This window comes from Hemiscyllium ocellatum, chromosome 49 (genome assembly GCF_020745735.1).
Source record: "Hemiscyllium ocellatum isolate sHemOce1 chromosome 49, sHemOce1.pat.X.cur, whole genome shotgun sequence".
Classification (NCBI taxonomy): domain Eukaryota; kingdom Metazoa; phylum Chordata; class Chondrichthyes; order Orectolobiformes; family Hemiscylliidae; genus Hemiscyllium; species Hemiscyllium ocellatum.
The window spans coordinates 3,158,487-3,171,662 of NC_083449.1; the positions used below are offsets into that span (position 1 = coordinate 3,158,487).

Sequence of the window (13,176 nt, forward strand, 5' to 3'; positions counted from 1 at the left end):
CACCTTAGGTCTCTTTTATTTGATTCCCCTCTCTCCCTAAACCTATGCCCTCTAGTTCTAGACTCCGCAACACCAGAGAAAAGACTTTGCCTATTTACCCTATCCATGCCCCTCATAATTTTGTAAACCTCTATAAGGTCACCACTCAGCCTCCGATGCTCCAGGGAAAACAGCCCCAACCTGTTCAGCCTCTCCCTATAGCTCAAATCCTCCAACCCTGGCAACATCCTTGTAAATCTTTTCTGAACCCTTTCAAGTTTCACAACATATTTCCAATAGGAAGGAGACCAGAATTGCATGCAATATTCCAACAGTGGCCTAACCGATGTGCTGTACAGCTGCAACATGACCTCCTAACTCCTGTATTCAATACTCTGACCAATAAAAGAAAGCATACCAAACACCTTCTTCGCTATCCTATCTACCTGTGACTCCACTTTCAAGGAGCTATGAACCTGCACTATAAGGTCTCTTTGTTCAGCAACATTCCCTAGGACCATACCATTAATTGTATAAGTCCTACTGAGATTTGCTTTCCCAAAATGCAGCATCTCGCATTTATGTGAATTAAACTCCATCTGCCACTTCTCAGCCCATTGGCCCATCTGGTCAAGATCCTGTTTTGATCTGAGCTTACCCTCTTCGCTGTCCACTGTACCTCCAACTTTAGTATCATTTGCAAAGTTACTAACTGTACCTCTTATGCTCACATCCAAATCATTTATGTAAATGACAAAAAGTAGAGGACCCAGCATCGACCCTAGTGGCACTCCACTGGTCACAGGCCTCCAGTCTGAAAAACAACCTTCCACCAACACCCTCTGTCTTCTACCTTTGAGCCACATCGACAGTAGGCAAACAGTTGAAGAGATTCTCAGAAGCAGGATTTACATATTTTTGGAATGCCAGGATTGATTAGGGGGAGTCAACGTGGCTTTCTGCGTGGGAAGTCATATATCTCTGACTCAACTGAGTTTTTTTGAATTCGTGAAGGACTGATGAGGAAAAAGTGGTGGATGTGATCTATATGGCCTTCAAGTAAGGCGTTTGACAGCATTCCCCACGGGAAATTGGTTAGCAAGATTAGATCACATGGAATACAGATAGAACCAACCATTTGGATACAGAACTTGTTCGAAGGTAGAAGACAGAGGAGTGTAATTATCAAACTGTAATTATCAATCCAATAATCTGTGCATACATGTGAATGAATGCAGTTATGAATCTGTCCCTGTCACTTTCTGGTAAATGTTGGTCACACGACAATACACTCTCTGGATAGGTTGGTTAATAATTCACACATGAAGGTGGTAGTAAATTTTGGAGAATTATTGATAACTACACTCTCATATTCACAAAGCAGAAACTGACATAAATAGATTGATTATGCTCCCAATTTCAAATCATCTAAATTGACATGTACACTTTGATAACAACACTCACATATTCACACAGCAGTACCTGACAGATAGAGATTGATAACAAAGCAGAAATTAGGACAATTCACAGGTGTGGCAGCATTTCAGGTCTAGTGTCCGGTCCTCAGAACTGATGGTGGCAAGGAAAATGCACACAATGTGGTCTCCTCTTTGTTGGGGAAACTGAATGTAGGTTGGGTTTCCACCTTGCAGAACAACTACATTCTATCCAGAATGCTCCTCGGATGCTGCCTGACCTGCTGTGCTTTTCCAGCATCACTCTAATCTTGCTCAAATTTTAACATTAATCTCTCTCTTTGCAGCTTTAATACTGTATTGCGGATTCTGTTCTATTACCCTGGTGCATTTTGTATGATATTATCTGCGTGTAAAGTACACAAAACAATACTTTCCATTGTATCTCAGTGCATGTGACAATAATCAGATCAAATCAAATGGATAACTATACTCACGTATTCATAAAGTAGCATCTGAGAGGTACAGGTCGATAACTACAGTCACACAGGGAAAGGGAAAGATTAATAAATACACTCAAACACTGACAGTACAGAGCCTGACAGGGAAAGATTGATAGCTGATCTTTCACAGTCACAAAGCAGACATTGATAGTGACAGATGAAATCTCAGCTCACACATTCACATAGTAGAAACTGGAAGGATTGACAATTACACAAACATATTCATTAAGCAGAAACTGACAGCTACAGATTGACAACTATATTTATGTATTCACACAGCAGAGTCTGAAAGATACAGATTGAAAGTTACACTCACTTTGGCAAAGAAGAAATTGACAGGTAGAGAGTGATAACTCTACTCCCACATTCACATCGCTGAAACTGACAGCTAGTCTAATTAATACACCCACATTCACAGAGCAGAAGCTGATGGGTACTGATCAATAACTGTATTTACATATTAACAGGGAAGAAACTGACAGGGACAGATTGGTATCTACACTGTCACATTGACATAGTAGGAACAGATTGACAATGATACTCTGGGGTCAAATAGCAAAACCTGACAGATACTGTTTGATAATTACACTCACATATTGATATAGAATAAACTAACAAGTAGAGACCAATATCTACATTCTCACAGAATAAACCAATGGGAACAAGTTGATGACTGCATTTAATATTCGTACAGCAGAAACTGACAGGTCAAGACTAATATCAAAACTCACATTCTCATAGCTGAAACTGACAGGTTCAGGTTGACAACTACACTCAGACACACAGCAGAAACTGTTTGGCACAGATTGGTAAGTAACACACATATTCACTGGGCAGAAACTGACAGGTATATATTGATAACTAAACTCGCATATCCACATCAGAGAAACGCATAGAGACTGGTTGTATTTATTGAAAATGAATGAAATCTATTTATCAGCCAGTCCCTGGCAGTTTCCTCTATGTGGATACACGAGTTCAGTTATCAATCTGCACCTGTCTGTTTATGCTATGTGAATGTATGGTAAATATATTTACATTTTCTCATTACAGAGACAAATAGGGACTGATAACTACACTCATGACATTGTGGACAGCACATGGACAACAGCTGTTCCTGAAGGTAGCTGACCACCCGCTTCTCAAAGGGATGGAGAATAAATGGTAGGCTCAGCCAGCGACATCCACGTTCCAGGAGTGAATAAATAAAAACAGCTGGCGTACAATACATCACAAGTTTTCTGTCTGCAGCATACCTGAAACTAAAATCTGTCATCCACGACAAACTAAATCGTGTCCCTGAGATGTTATTGCACACCTGGTCTGACTTTTGCACGGGCCTCCTGACCCAGAAATAAGCACTGACACTGTGATGCAATACCCTCTCCATCAATTATTTTCTGCCTTCGTAAGAATGGTCCACTTATTCCATCTGTATGTTACTTTGGGCAAAGAGTTAATATTTGTGGATGAGGGTCAACAGGATTAAATACCACAGTTAACATTCGATCTGGCCATGTTATCGAATAGCGGAGCATAGGGGAAGGGCCGAGTGGCCGCCAGTTTCTTCGCGCCCTGATCAGATTGTGAGAGAGCCCGCAGGGAGGAGTTATTAACATGACCCGGAGATGAGCTCCATTGGAGCTTCATAAAGGGACAATGTCTCAGTTTGAAACGTTCCCTGTTGCTTCCCCAAAACCCCAGATCTTTTCGTCAAACCGGGAGAAAATAGAATTGGGGAAATGACCAATTGACGTTTGTTTCTGGGAGGCATTTGGAGAGCAGCGCATGAACAATGCTGCCCCGCCCCCGTGCTTATTATTCCCGAGTGGAGGAGCGCATGCGTGAGATCCAACCCCCCCCCCCGACCTATAAAATACACTATTCGAGTCAACAGATTAAAAGTTTCCACTGAAACATTAGAAATAGCGCCCATTGTTATTTATTCAAATGGTTAATGTATTGCCAAATGGAGTTTAACTGTAAGCATTGCAACTGCCTCAGGATTTCCCATTCACGGAGGTTCTGGTTAGTTTCTTGGTCTCGCTCAACTGTTGCAGAATTGCAGGTAAAAAAAAAGTAAGAAACAACTCAGGACAAGATTGGAATCAAAACCAGATCTTTTTGAATTGCTCAGTTAAAAATACCCGAATGTTTATGAACTGATTTCTACATGAATCAAGTTGATTTTTCCTAACTCAGTTTAGGTTGATTTACACAAGTTATATCTTTTGTATCCCTCCAGGAAATGGACCAAAACGATGTAATTTTCTCTTGTTACAAAGTCAAGTTTGACCAACTGCTTCTCACAAACACCAGGTATGTTACTGCTGTCAGAGCACCAAACATTTCCACAGTCGCAGAGCTGATCAAGTAGATATCAGACAAAAACAAGCACCTGACCATTCTCATCCCATTCAGTCAGCATTCCATTTCAATAAGTGTGGCATGGCAGCAGAGGATCTGCCAAGCCCATCTTTATCTCAACATCATTCTCAACTTGCTCACGTTGCAGGAATCAAAATCATACTTTCTCTCAGCTCTTTGTTTCCAAGTTCACTTCATTTTTTTACAAAGTGCCCACATTCCCATTGACCCTCCCTATGAAATAATACAAGAAAACAGAATGTCATTTCTCTAAATTAGCAATATAATCAAAACCTTTTAAACCAGTAGAGAAAGAATATTTTAGTGAAATCTGGTAATTGGTAAAATTTCTCATTTTATTTTGCAAGGACAGTTCAACCATGTTTAATAAATTTGCCTTGATGGTTTAGTTCTTCTCCACTGTCTGACAGAAAGTACAAGTCCTTTTGCTTTCCTCATCCCCACCATAGAGCATTATAAGGGTACCACTAATGGTTTGCCCCATCATACTGCACAGTTATGTATCATTCACAGTAGAATATTGATATGAATTAAATAATTCTCAGTTCTGTCGAAGAAATACTGTGGTCAATTAGCTGCAATACAGATTATGTGTTCATTGCCTTTCCCTTTAGACAATATAAAATGAACTTAAAACCCATCGATTTCTCATTATTATTCACAAAATTATGACACTGTGAGAAAAGCTGATGGCAACCTGAAGAACAGCTCTTAATACCATTCCTCCCAGTTAGACTCTGCACTATAGGGGTCACTTAATCCATTGCTTTTCCATTAAATAAAATAAATTCACTGTGAGTAAAACTGATAGGTACAGATTGATACCACACTCACATTCACATAGCAAAAACTGACAGTCGTAGATTGATAATGAAACTCTCAGATTCACAAAGCAAAGGCTGGCATATGCAGATTGATCGCTACTTTCATACATTCACAGAGAGGAAATAGTCATACAGCACAGGAACAGACCTTTTAGTGCAATCAGTCCGTACCAACTGTGATCCTAAAATCAAAGGGGTCCCAGCTGCCTGCACATGGCTGATATCCCTCCAAATATTTCTTGTTTGTATACTGATCTCAATGATTTCTATAACCGTACCCACATCCACCACTTCCTAAGGAAATTCATTCCACATACAAACCATGCTCTTTGTAAAAAAAAAATGCCCCCATACTTTTTTAAAAATATGCCCTTGAGTCTTGAAATCCCCCACTTTAGGGAAATGACACCTGCCAATCACCTCATCCATACCCCTCATGATCTTATAAGTCTATATAACTTACTGCACTCCAGTGAAAACTGTCCTAGCCAATCCATTCTCTCCCGATAACTCAAACCCTCCATTCCCAGCAACATCCTGGTAAATCTCTTCTGAGCCCTCCCCAAAATAATAGCATAGACAGACAAATATTGATAACTAAACTCTCATATTCCCATTGCAGGAACGGATAGGTACCAATTGGTAACAACACTCACATACACAAATTGCAGAAACTGACAGGGACAGATTGATAAATGCACGCACACATTCACAGAGTACTTACTATCATAGAAAGCTTGATAACAAATCTATTATATCCACAAAGCAGAAACTGACAGGAACAGACTCCCAGAATAACACTCCCAGTTTTACATTGCATAAACTGACAGGTACAGTTTGAAACTAATCTCACATTTGTACAAAGCAGAATGTAACAAGTACAGATTGATAACTATACTTACAGATTGACAAAGCAGAAACTAACACATTTAGAATGACAACTCTAGCTGCACATTCACCATCAGAAACTGAAAGTATGGATGCATGATGATCCTTATACTCACATGGCAGAAACAGACTGTTACAGCTTGATAATTACAGTCAGCCATTCACATTCCAGTAACTGAGCGGGACAGATTAATAACTGCACTCTCACATTCACATAACATAAACAACAATACCTTACCCCCACCAATGTAAGACTCATCAGTCTAAATTCCTAGGTTTCTTTGAACAGCCTTTCTTAAATAAAGATGCAATATTAGCCAACCTCCTGTCCTCCAGCATATCACCCATCACTGTTGGTGATAGAAATATTTCTGATAGGGCCCCCACAATAAATTCCCCAGCTTCCTGCAGTGTCCTGGGATTCACTTGATTAGTTCCCAGCGATTTAGCCATCTCTATGAACTTTTACGACCTCCTGCACATCCTCTTCTGTCGTGAGGCCTGTTTTCAACTCACCAACTTTTATTTCCCCAAGTTTGCTTGCCTCCACAGAGATAGACTGATAACTAAACTCACTATTTGAATATGAGAAACCGATGGGACAGAATGATAATTACACACTTGTATTCATAAATCAGAATCTGACAGGTGTACATTAGTAACTGCAATCTCATATTCAGAGAACAGAATCTGACAGGTATAGATTAATAACTACACTTTCATTCACCTTGCAAAATCTGACAGGTACAGATAGACTGTCACATATTGATGTAGCAGACAGATCAATTGGCACAGCTTAATAACTGCATTTTGGCATTGCAGAAAGTGACAGATACTGATAACTTTACTCCCATTCACAAAGCAGAAACTAGCAGGGACAGATTGCTAACTGCATTCCCATATTTTTTTTTGTTTTCTTCATTCCTGGGATGTGTACATCACTTGACTATCCCTAATTCGATATCGGCCAGACCAGGTCAGGATAACAGGTTTTGTTCCCTAAAGATTCTGATTTTTTTTTCCTGAGAATTGGCATTAAACTCTTACTTTCAGATTATTATTGAATTAAAATTCCATCCTCTGCTATGATGGTATTTGTACCTGGGTGCACAGAACATTATTATCACTGGATTATTAATCAAGAGAGTATGACCAGGCCCATTGCCTTCCCTATTCACATTCACATCGCTGAACCTGACAGCTTCACATTGGTAAGTACACTCTCAAATTCATAGAGCAGAAACTGACAGGAACAGATCACTAACTGTATGTACACATTCATATTGCAAAAACTGGCAGGTACAGATTGATAACGGTACTCACATTCACATAGCAGTAACTGGCCGATACAGACTGTTAACTCAACTTTTACATTCATATTGCAGAAAATGACAGGTATGATTTAATGAATATGTTGACATTTTTACAAGCAGAAACATTCAGGGATTTATTAATAACTGCAGTCACACATTCATGTAGCAGAAACTGAGAGGCATAGATTGACACCTTCATTCGTGTATTCAGATAGCAGAAACTGCCAGGCACAGGTGGATAACTGCACTCACATAGCAGAAACTGACAAGAACTTTCTTATAGCATAAACTAACAGGTAAATATTTATAAATACACTTCCATATTCACAGAGAAAAAAACACTGTCAAGTACAGTTTGATAACTTCAAAATTACAGAGCAGAATCTCACTGGTATATATTGGTAACTACACTCTCTCATTCACTGATGCAGACTGATAACTACACTGATGCATTCACAGCACAAACTTACAGGAACAGGTCGACAAATACTCACATTCATTCACTTAAAACAAACTGACAGGTAAAGATGGCAATGAAACTCTCATATTCACCGAGCATAAACTGACAAGTCATAAATTGATAACTTTACCTACACATTCAAATTTACAGAAACTGCCATACATATTGCGAAAGGCATTCAGGCATTACCAAGTGAGAAAGCTATGGTCACGTGTTAATATCATAAACAGAGAACCAAAACCAACTGTGATAGATTGGGAAATACACATGCACATTCACATAGCAGAAACTGACATATCAATATTGATATCTATATTGGGATGTTCACTTCGCAAAGACCGATTGATAACCACACTCTCATATTCACTGAAGCGAAAAAGAGAGTTACAGATGAATAACTACACTCAGGTTCACAAGATCAGAAACTGGTAGGAACAGATTGATAACAACACTCACACGTTCAGATTGCAAAACCTGACAGTTACAGTTTGATAGTTACACACATAATCACATGACAGAATATCACAAGTATATATTGAAAAGTGTATTCACATTCAGCTAGCAGAAACTGACCAGTTCACCCTCACACATTCACACTGCAGAAACTAACATGTATAGATGGATAACTATACTCAAACATTTACATGACAGAAACAGTCAGATTTATGACTGTACTCACATATTCACAGAGCAGAATCTGACAGATAGAGATTAATAATTATATTTCAATATTCACAGAGCAGAAATTGACAGGTTTACAAATTGACAATCTCATTCACATATTTACAGCACAAATACTGATGAGGAAGGATTGATAAATACACTGTCATATTCACCAAGCAGAAACTGTCAGATACAGATGGATAGCGATATTTATGTATTCGTAAGCCAGAGTCTGGGTCCAGGTTGACAACTAAACTCACATATTGAAATAGCAGAAACTGCCAAGTAGAGACTGATAACAACCCACACATTCTCATAGCTCAAACTGCAGGGTCCTAGTTTGTAATTACACTGACATTCACATCGTAAAAACTGATAAGTACAGATTAATAACTATGTTCTCAGATACACAGAGGTGACACTGACAGAGATAGGTTGCTAATTACACTCTCACAGTCACATAACAGGAACTGACAGGAACAGATTAATAACAGCAGCCACACTTTCACATAGCATCAACTCACAGGAACAGATTGATAACTACACTCAGTTTCACACATTAGAATCGGACAGGTACATTTTGATAACTGCATTTACACATTGCCTTGGCAGAGGCTGATCAGCATTGATTCAAACCTGTGCTCACATATTCACAATGCAGAAACTGACAGATACAGTCCCATATATGCAGAGAAACGTTTCTAACAAGTACAATTTAATAAGAACAAGGCAGAATCTTACATGTATACATTGATAATAACACTCACATTCACCTTGCGGAAACTGACAGGGAAAGAATGACATTTATATTGCACAAACTGACAGGGACGGTTGCTTATATAATTCTCATACTTGCACAGCAGAACTGGTCAGGTATAAAGTGACAAGCTCTGTTAATTACAGCTGATACAGAGGACGTGCTGGGCTAGAAACACACCCTGCACTCCCACATCATCGTAACAACGAGCAAAAGATAGAGAGCCAACACCACAGTCACTTTCTGTGTCACAGATTAAAAAACAAATCTCCCTCAGTCAGAATGAGAGGGTCAGAATCCACTGCTACTTCACATGTCGTTGCAGATACTGAATCCCACACTGGCCCGTCAGAGATATTAAACAAAAATATCTGACTGTTGCATAAACTACCCAATCAGGAACTGTTCTTTCCCCCCATCCTTCATGGCTGCCACCGTCAGTCGAGAAAGAGCGAGCTCCTAGCCCGCTTTCCCTTATTCTGTTTCTGTAAGTATGTGGCACGATGGCTGAGGAGAAGAAAGCACAGCAAACCTCCAAGAAGGGCGCGAAGAAAATTATCAAGAAGACGCCAACGAAGGGCGGCAAGAAGAGGAAAAGGACCAGGAGAGAAAGTTACTCCATCTACATCTATAAAGTGCTGAAGCAGGTTCACCCTGACACCGGCATCTCCTCCAAGGCCATGAGCATCATAAACTCATTCGTCAACGATATTTTCGAGCGGATCGCGGGGGAGGCTTCCCGCCTGGCCCATTACAACAAGCGCAGCACCATCAGCTCCCGGGAGATCCAGACCGCCGTGCGGCGGCTGCTGCCCGGGGAGCTGGCCAAGCACGCCGTGTCGGAGGGAACAAAGGCGGTGACCAAGTACACCAGCTCCAAGTGGAGGACTGCACTGAAACACACACATCCACAACCCAAAGACACTTATAAGAGCCACCCAGAATTTTCCTGAAACGGCTGAACTATTATGTTTTTGAGTATGTACAATTAATGTCTATGGTATTTGTGTTTTGTAAATGTTCTATAAATTACTGAGTGATCGCTGACCCGATGTGTGCCTTATTCTCGGATGTGTTCTTACATATTATGTCAAGATTTTAGAATACTTAGGTTAAAATCCACCGGATTTACACAGTTCCACATTGTTAGTGAACTGATGAAGACTGAGCCTCCACCCGGGCCGAGTACAGCTCTTGCCTGAGGCAGTCCAGAAAGCAAGAAGCTCTCCTTCGATAAAATAAAACAAAGAATGGGGATGCTGGAAATCGGACCCAGGCAAAACCACAAACTGCTAGAGAAACACGGCAGGTCTGGCAGCACCTGTGGAGAGCGAAACAGTGTGAATGTTTCAGGTCCAGTGACCCTTCTTCCAACTCTTCATCAGTGCCTTTGAACTGAGCGCTTTGAGAATGAACCCATCTCTGAACAGTCTCAAACTGACCATCCATCCAACAGGGGGCAGTTTACTTTCCCTTGGAGCCAGGGTCCCATCACGGAGGAGCTTCGTCCCCGATCAAACCTTTTACTGTGCGGGTATCAGGAATTCCGAATGTTCCAAAGCCTTTTCCACTCCACTGCAACTTTATTGGAAGATCGTCGCGTGGGAACAACTGCTCAATTAGCGCACAACAAGATCCCACAAGTCAGAAGGTGACAATGCTGCGGACTGGATGTGTGCGTATCGCAGTGATGGCTAAGGGAAGGTCCTTGTTACAGGGCCCTGGGAGAAGTCCCTGACTCCACCCACTTTTGCCCTGATAGTGGCAGTGGGATCTTTTACAACCACCCAAGAGTGCAGACAGAACCTCATAATAATGGTAAGTAATGGAGATTCAGGTATATATTCAAAACGCCGATGGTGTACTTTGAAAATTTGTTTTATCCTCAAACAGCCAGTCAGATATCAGTGTGTAAACCTTGCATTGAAAAGCTACATTGAATACCAATGAGCTACCAGGAGCCTATCAACTTTTTGGTACTGACATTCTATCCTTGATTATTGCTGCCTCATGGTTATCTGATCTGCTGCGACAGTTTGACTTCCTGTATCAATCCTCCAGTCAGTGAGTTACAGCTGAAGACTGGCTAAACATTTGGAACATTCATAATTGACTCCACAACCCAGTAACACTATCTACTTACCTTGTACTGACCCTTGGACAGTGCGGCGCTCCCTCAGCACTGACACTACGATAGCGTGGCGCAATCTCAGCACTGACCGTCCAATGGCGCATCACTCCGTAGAATCATTTTTTAAAAATCTTTATGTCCTGGTGAACAGCAGTGTTTTTTTTCTTTCTGAGGGCTGTTAAGTGTCATCCATGTGACAGTGGAACTAGAGTCACAGGAAACAATATTGTGTGTAATCTGGATCTCTGATAGTCTGAGCAAGTGAAGGGGCTGCATTGTCCCTAGTGCTGTCTGCAGGCCTGGGAAGTTGGGGCCATGCAGGAGAAAATGACTGAGGAGGTTCATATCACTAAGAAGACTTGATCAGATGAAGATTGCTGCTGGGTGACTCTGTAGGGGAGATGAATGAACAAGATGAGGTTCCTCAGTAACTGCTGAGTGATTTTTATTCACTGTTACTGACCGTTTCCAATATACTCAAACACCAGCTAGTCCATTGCTAGGCCAGAATTTCAGACACAGCTTGCCACAATGTAGCATTCCTATATGTATAACAATCAAAACTTTGTGCATGCACTACCCAGGGCCTAGTTCCCTGGAGACAAAAAGGAGATTTTGGTCATGCAATGTGGCTTTCACAAAGAAACAAAATGGCTGGGACTAATTTGGTAGTTCCTAAGCCCATAGGCAATGGGAAGAAGTGTAGGCCATTTGGGTGGCATGGTGACTCAGTGGTTAGCACTGGTGCCTCACAGCGCCAGAGAACCAGGTTCAATTCCCACCTCGGGAAACTGTCTGTGTGGAGTTTGCACATTCTCCTTGTGACTGTGTGGGTTTCCTCTCGGTGCTCCGGTTTCCTCCCACTGTCCAAACATGTGCAGGTTAGGTGAATTGACCATGCTAAATTGCCCTTGATGTTAGGTGAAGTGGTAAATGTAGGGGAATGGGTCTGGGCGGGTTGCTCTTCAGAGGGTAGGTATGGACTTCTTAGGCTGAAGGGCCTGCTTCCCCTCTGCAAGTAATTTAATCTAATCCAATTTGGCCCCTTGGGCCTGCTCCGATTCAGTAGAATCATGGCTGATCTGACATTCCTGATGTCCACTTTCCTGTCCTTTCCCTTGATTTCACAAACTGTCTCAGCCTTCAACATACACAAGGACTCTGGTCCCCACAGCTGCCTGTGGCAATGAGTTACAAAGACTCACAATCCCTGAGGGAGGAAATTCCTCCTCATCTCATACTTAAATGCATTATTTTATCCCGAGGCTGTGTGCTCTGCACTTTACTAGAACAACACCCTGACCAATTAATGTTGTGGAAAACTGAAACAATATTTGCTATTTGAAGTCAATCTGCATCAGTGGCTGTATTCTCAATTGCAACACCTTTTCCAACTATAATCCATTTCGTAAGCAATCAGCACTCTCCTCTCCTGCAGGATAAATACTATACTTCTTCAGAATTGCCCTCAACACTACATGAGGATTGTCTTTGAGGATGTGTGAAATTTATTTGGAAACACTAAGACATTTTTGCTAAAGGAAATCAGAGGTGTTAATACCTGGCTATATTTATAAAGAAAAGTATTTATAAAGAAAAATCACAGCAACACAGAAGGTAGGGGCAGGAGTAGGCCATTTGGCCCCCTCGAGACAGCTTCGCCATTCAATAGGATTGTGGCTGATCATTGAGCTCAATTCCCGAATTCTGTATACACCCCAATCCGCATCCTTTGGTCCTTTCAACCACAAAACTGATATCTACCCCCCCTTCTTGAAAACACAATGGTTTGGCCTCAGCTACTTTCTGTGGGAGTAAATCCCACAGGCTCTTCACTGGGTGAAGACATTTCTCT

At 41.2% G+C, this 13,176-nt stretch overlaps 3 protein-coding genes across 3 annotated transcripts in view; 1 reads left to right on the forward strand and 2 right to left on the reverse strand.

Annotated features, from left to right (window-relative positions):
- LOC132837378 (histone H4) overlaps window positions 1-13,176 on the reverse strand; it is a 565,847-nt gene that overhangs the window by 75,066 nt on the left and 477,605 nt on the right. The window lies entirely within an intron of this gene.
- The window catches only part of LOC132837379 (uncharacterized), a 317,230-nt gene that overhangs the window by 18,613 nt on the left and 285,441 nt on the right, over window positions 1-13,176 (reverse strand). The window lies entirely within an intron of this gene.
- LOC132837399 (histone H2B 1/2-like) lies at window positions 9,694-10,143 on the forward strand. The gene has a single exon (XM_060857064.1). The coding sequence runs from the start codon at window positions 9,694-9,696 to the stop codon at window positions 10,141-10,143; it is 450 nt and encodes a 149-aa protein (XP_060713047.1).

What these genes read in the sequence shown, in the direction of transcription:
- LOC132837399 (XM_060857064.1), top strand. Translation starts at nt 9,694, where the DNA reads ATGGCTGAGGAGAAGAAAGCACAGCAAACCTCCAAGAAGGGCGCGAAG.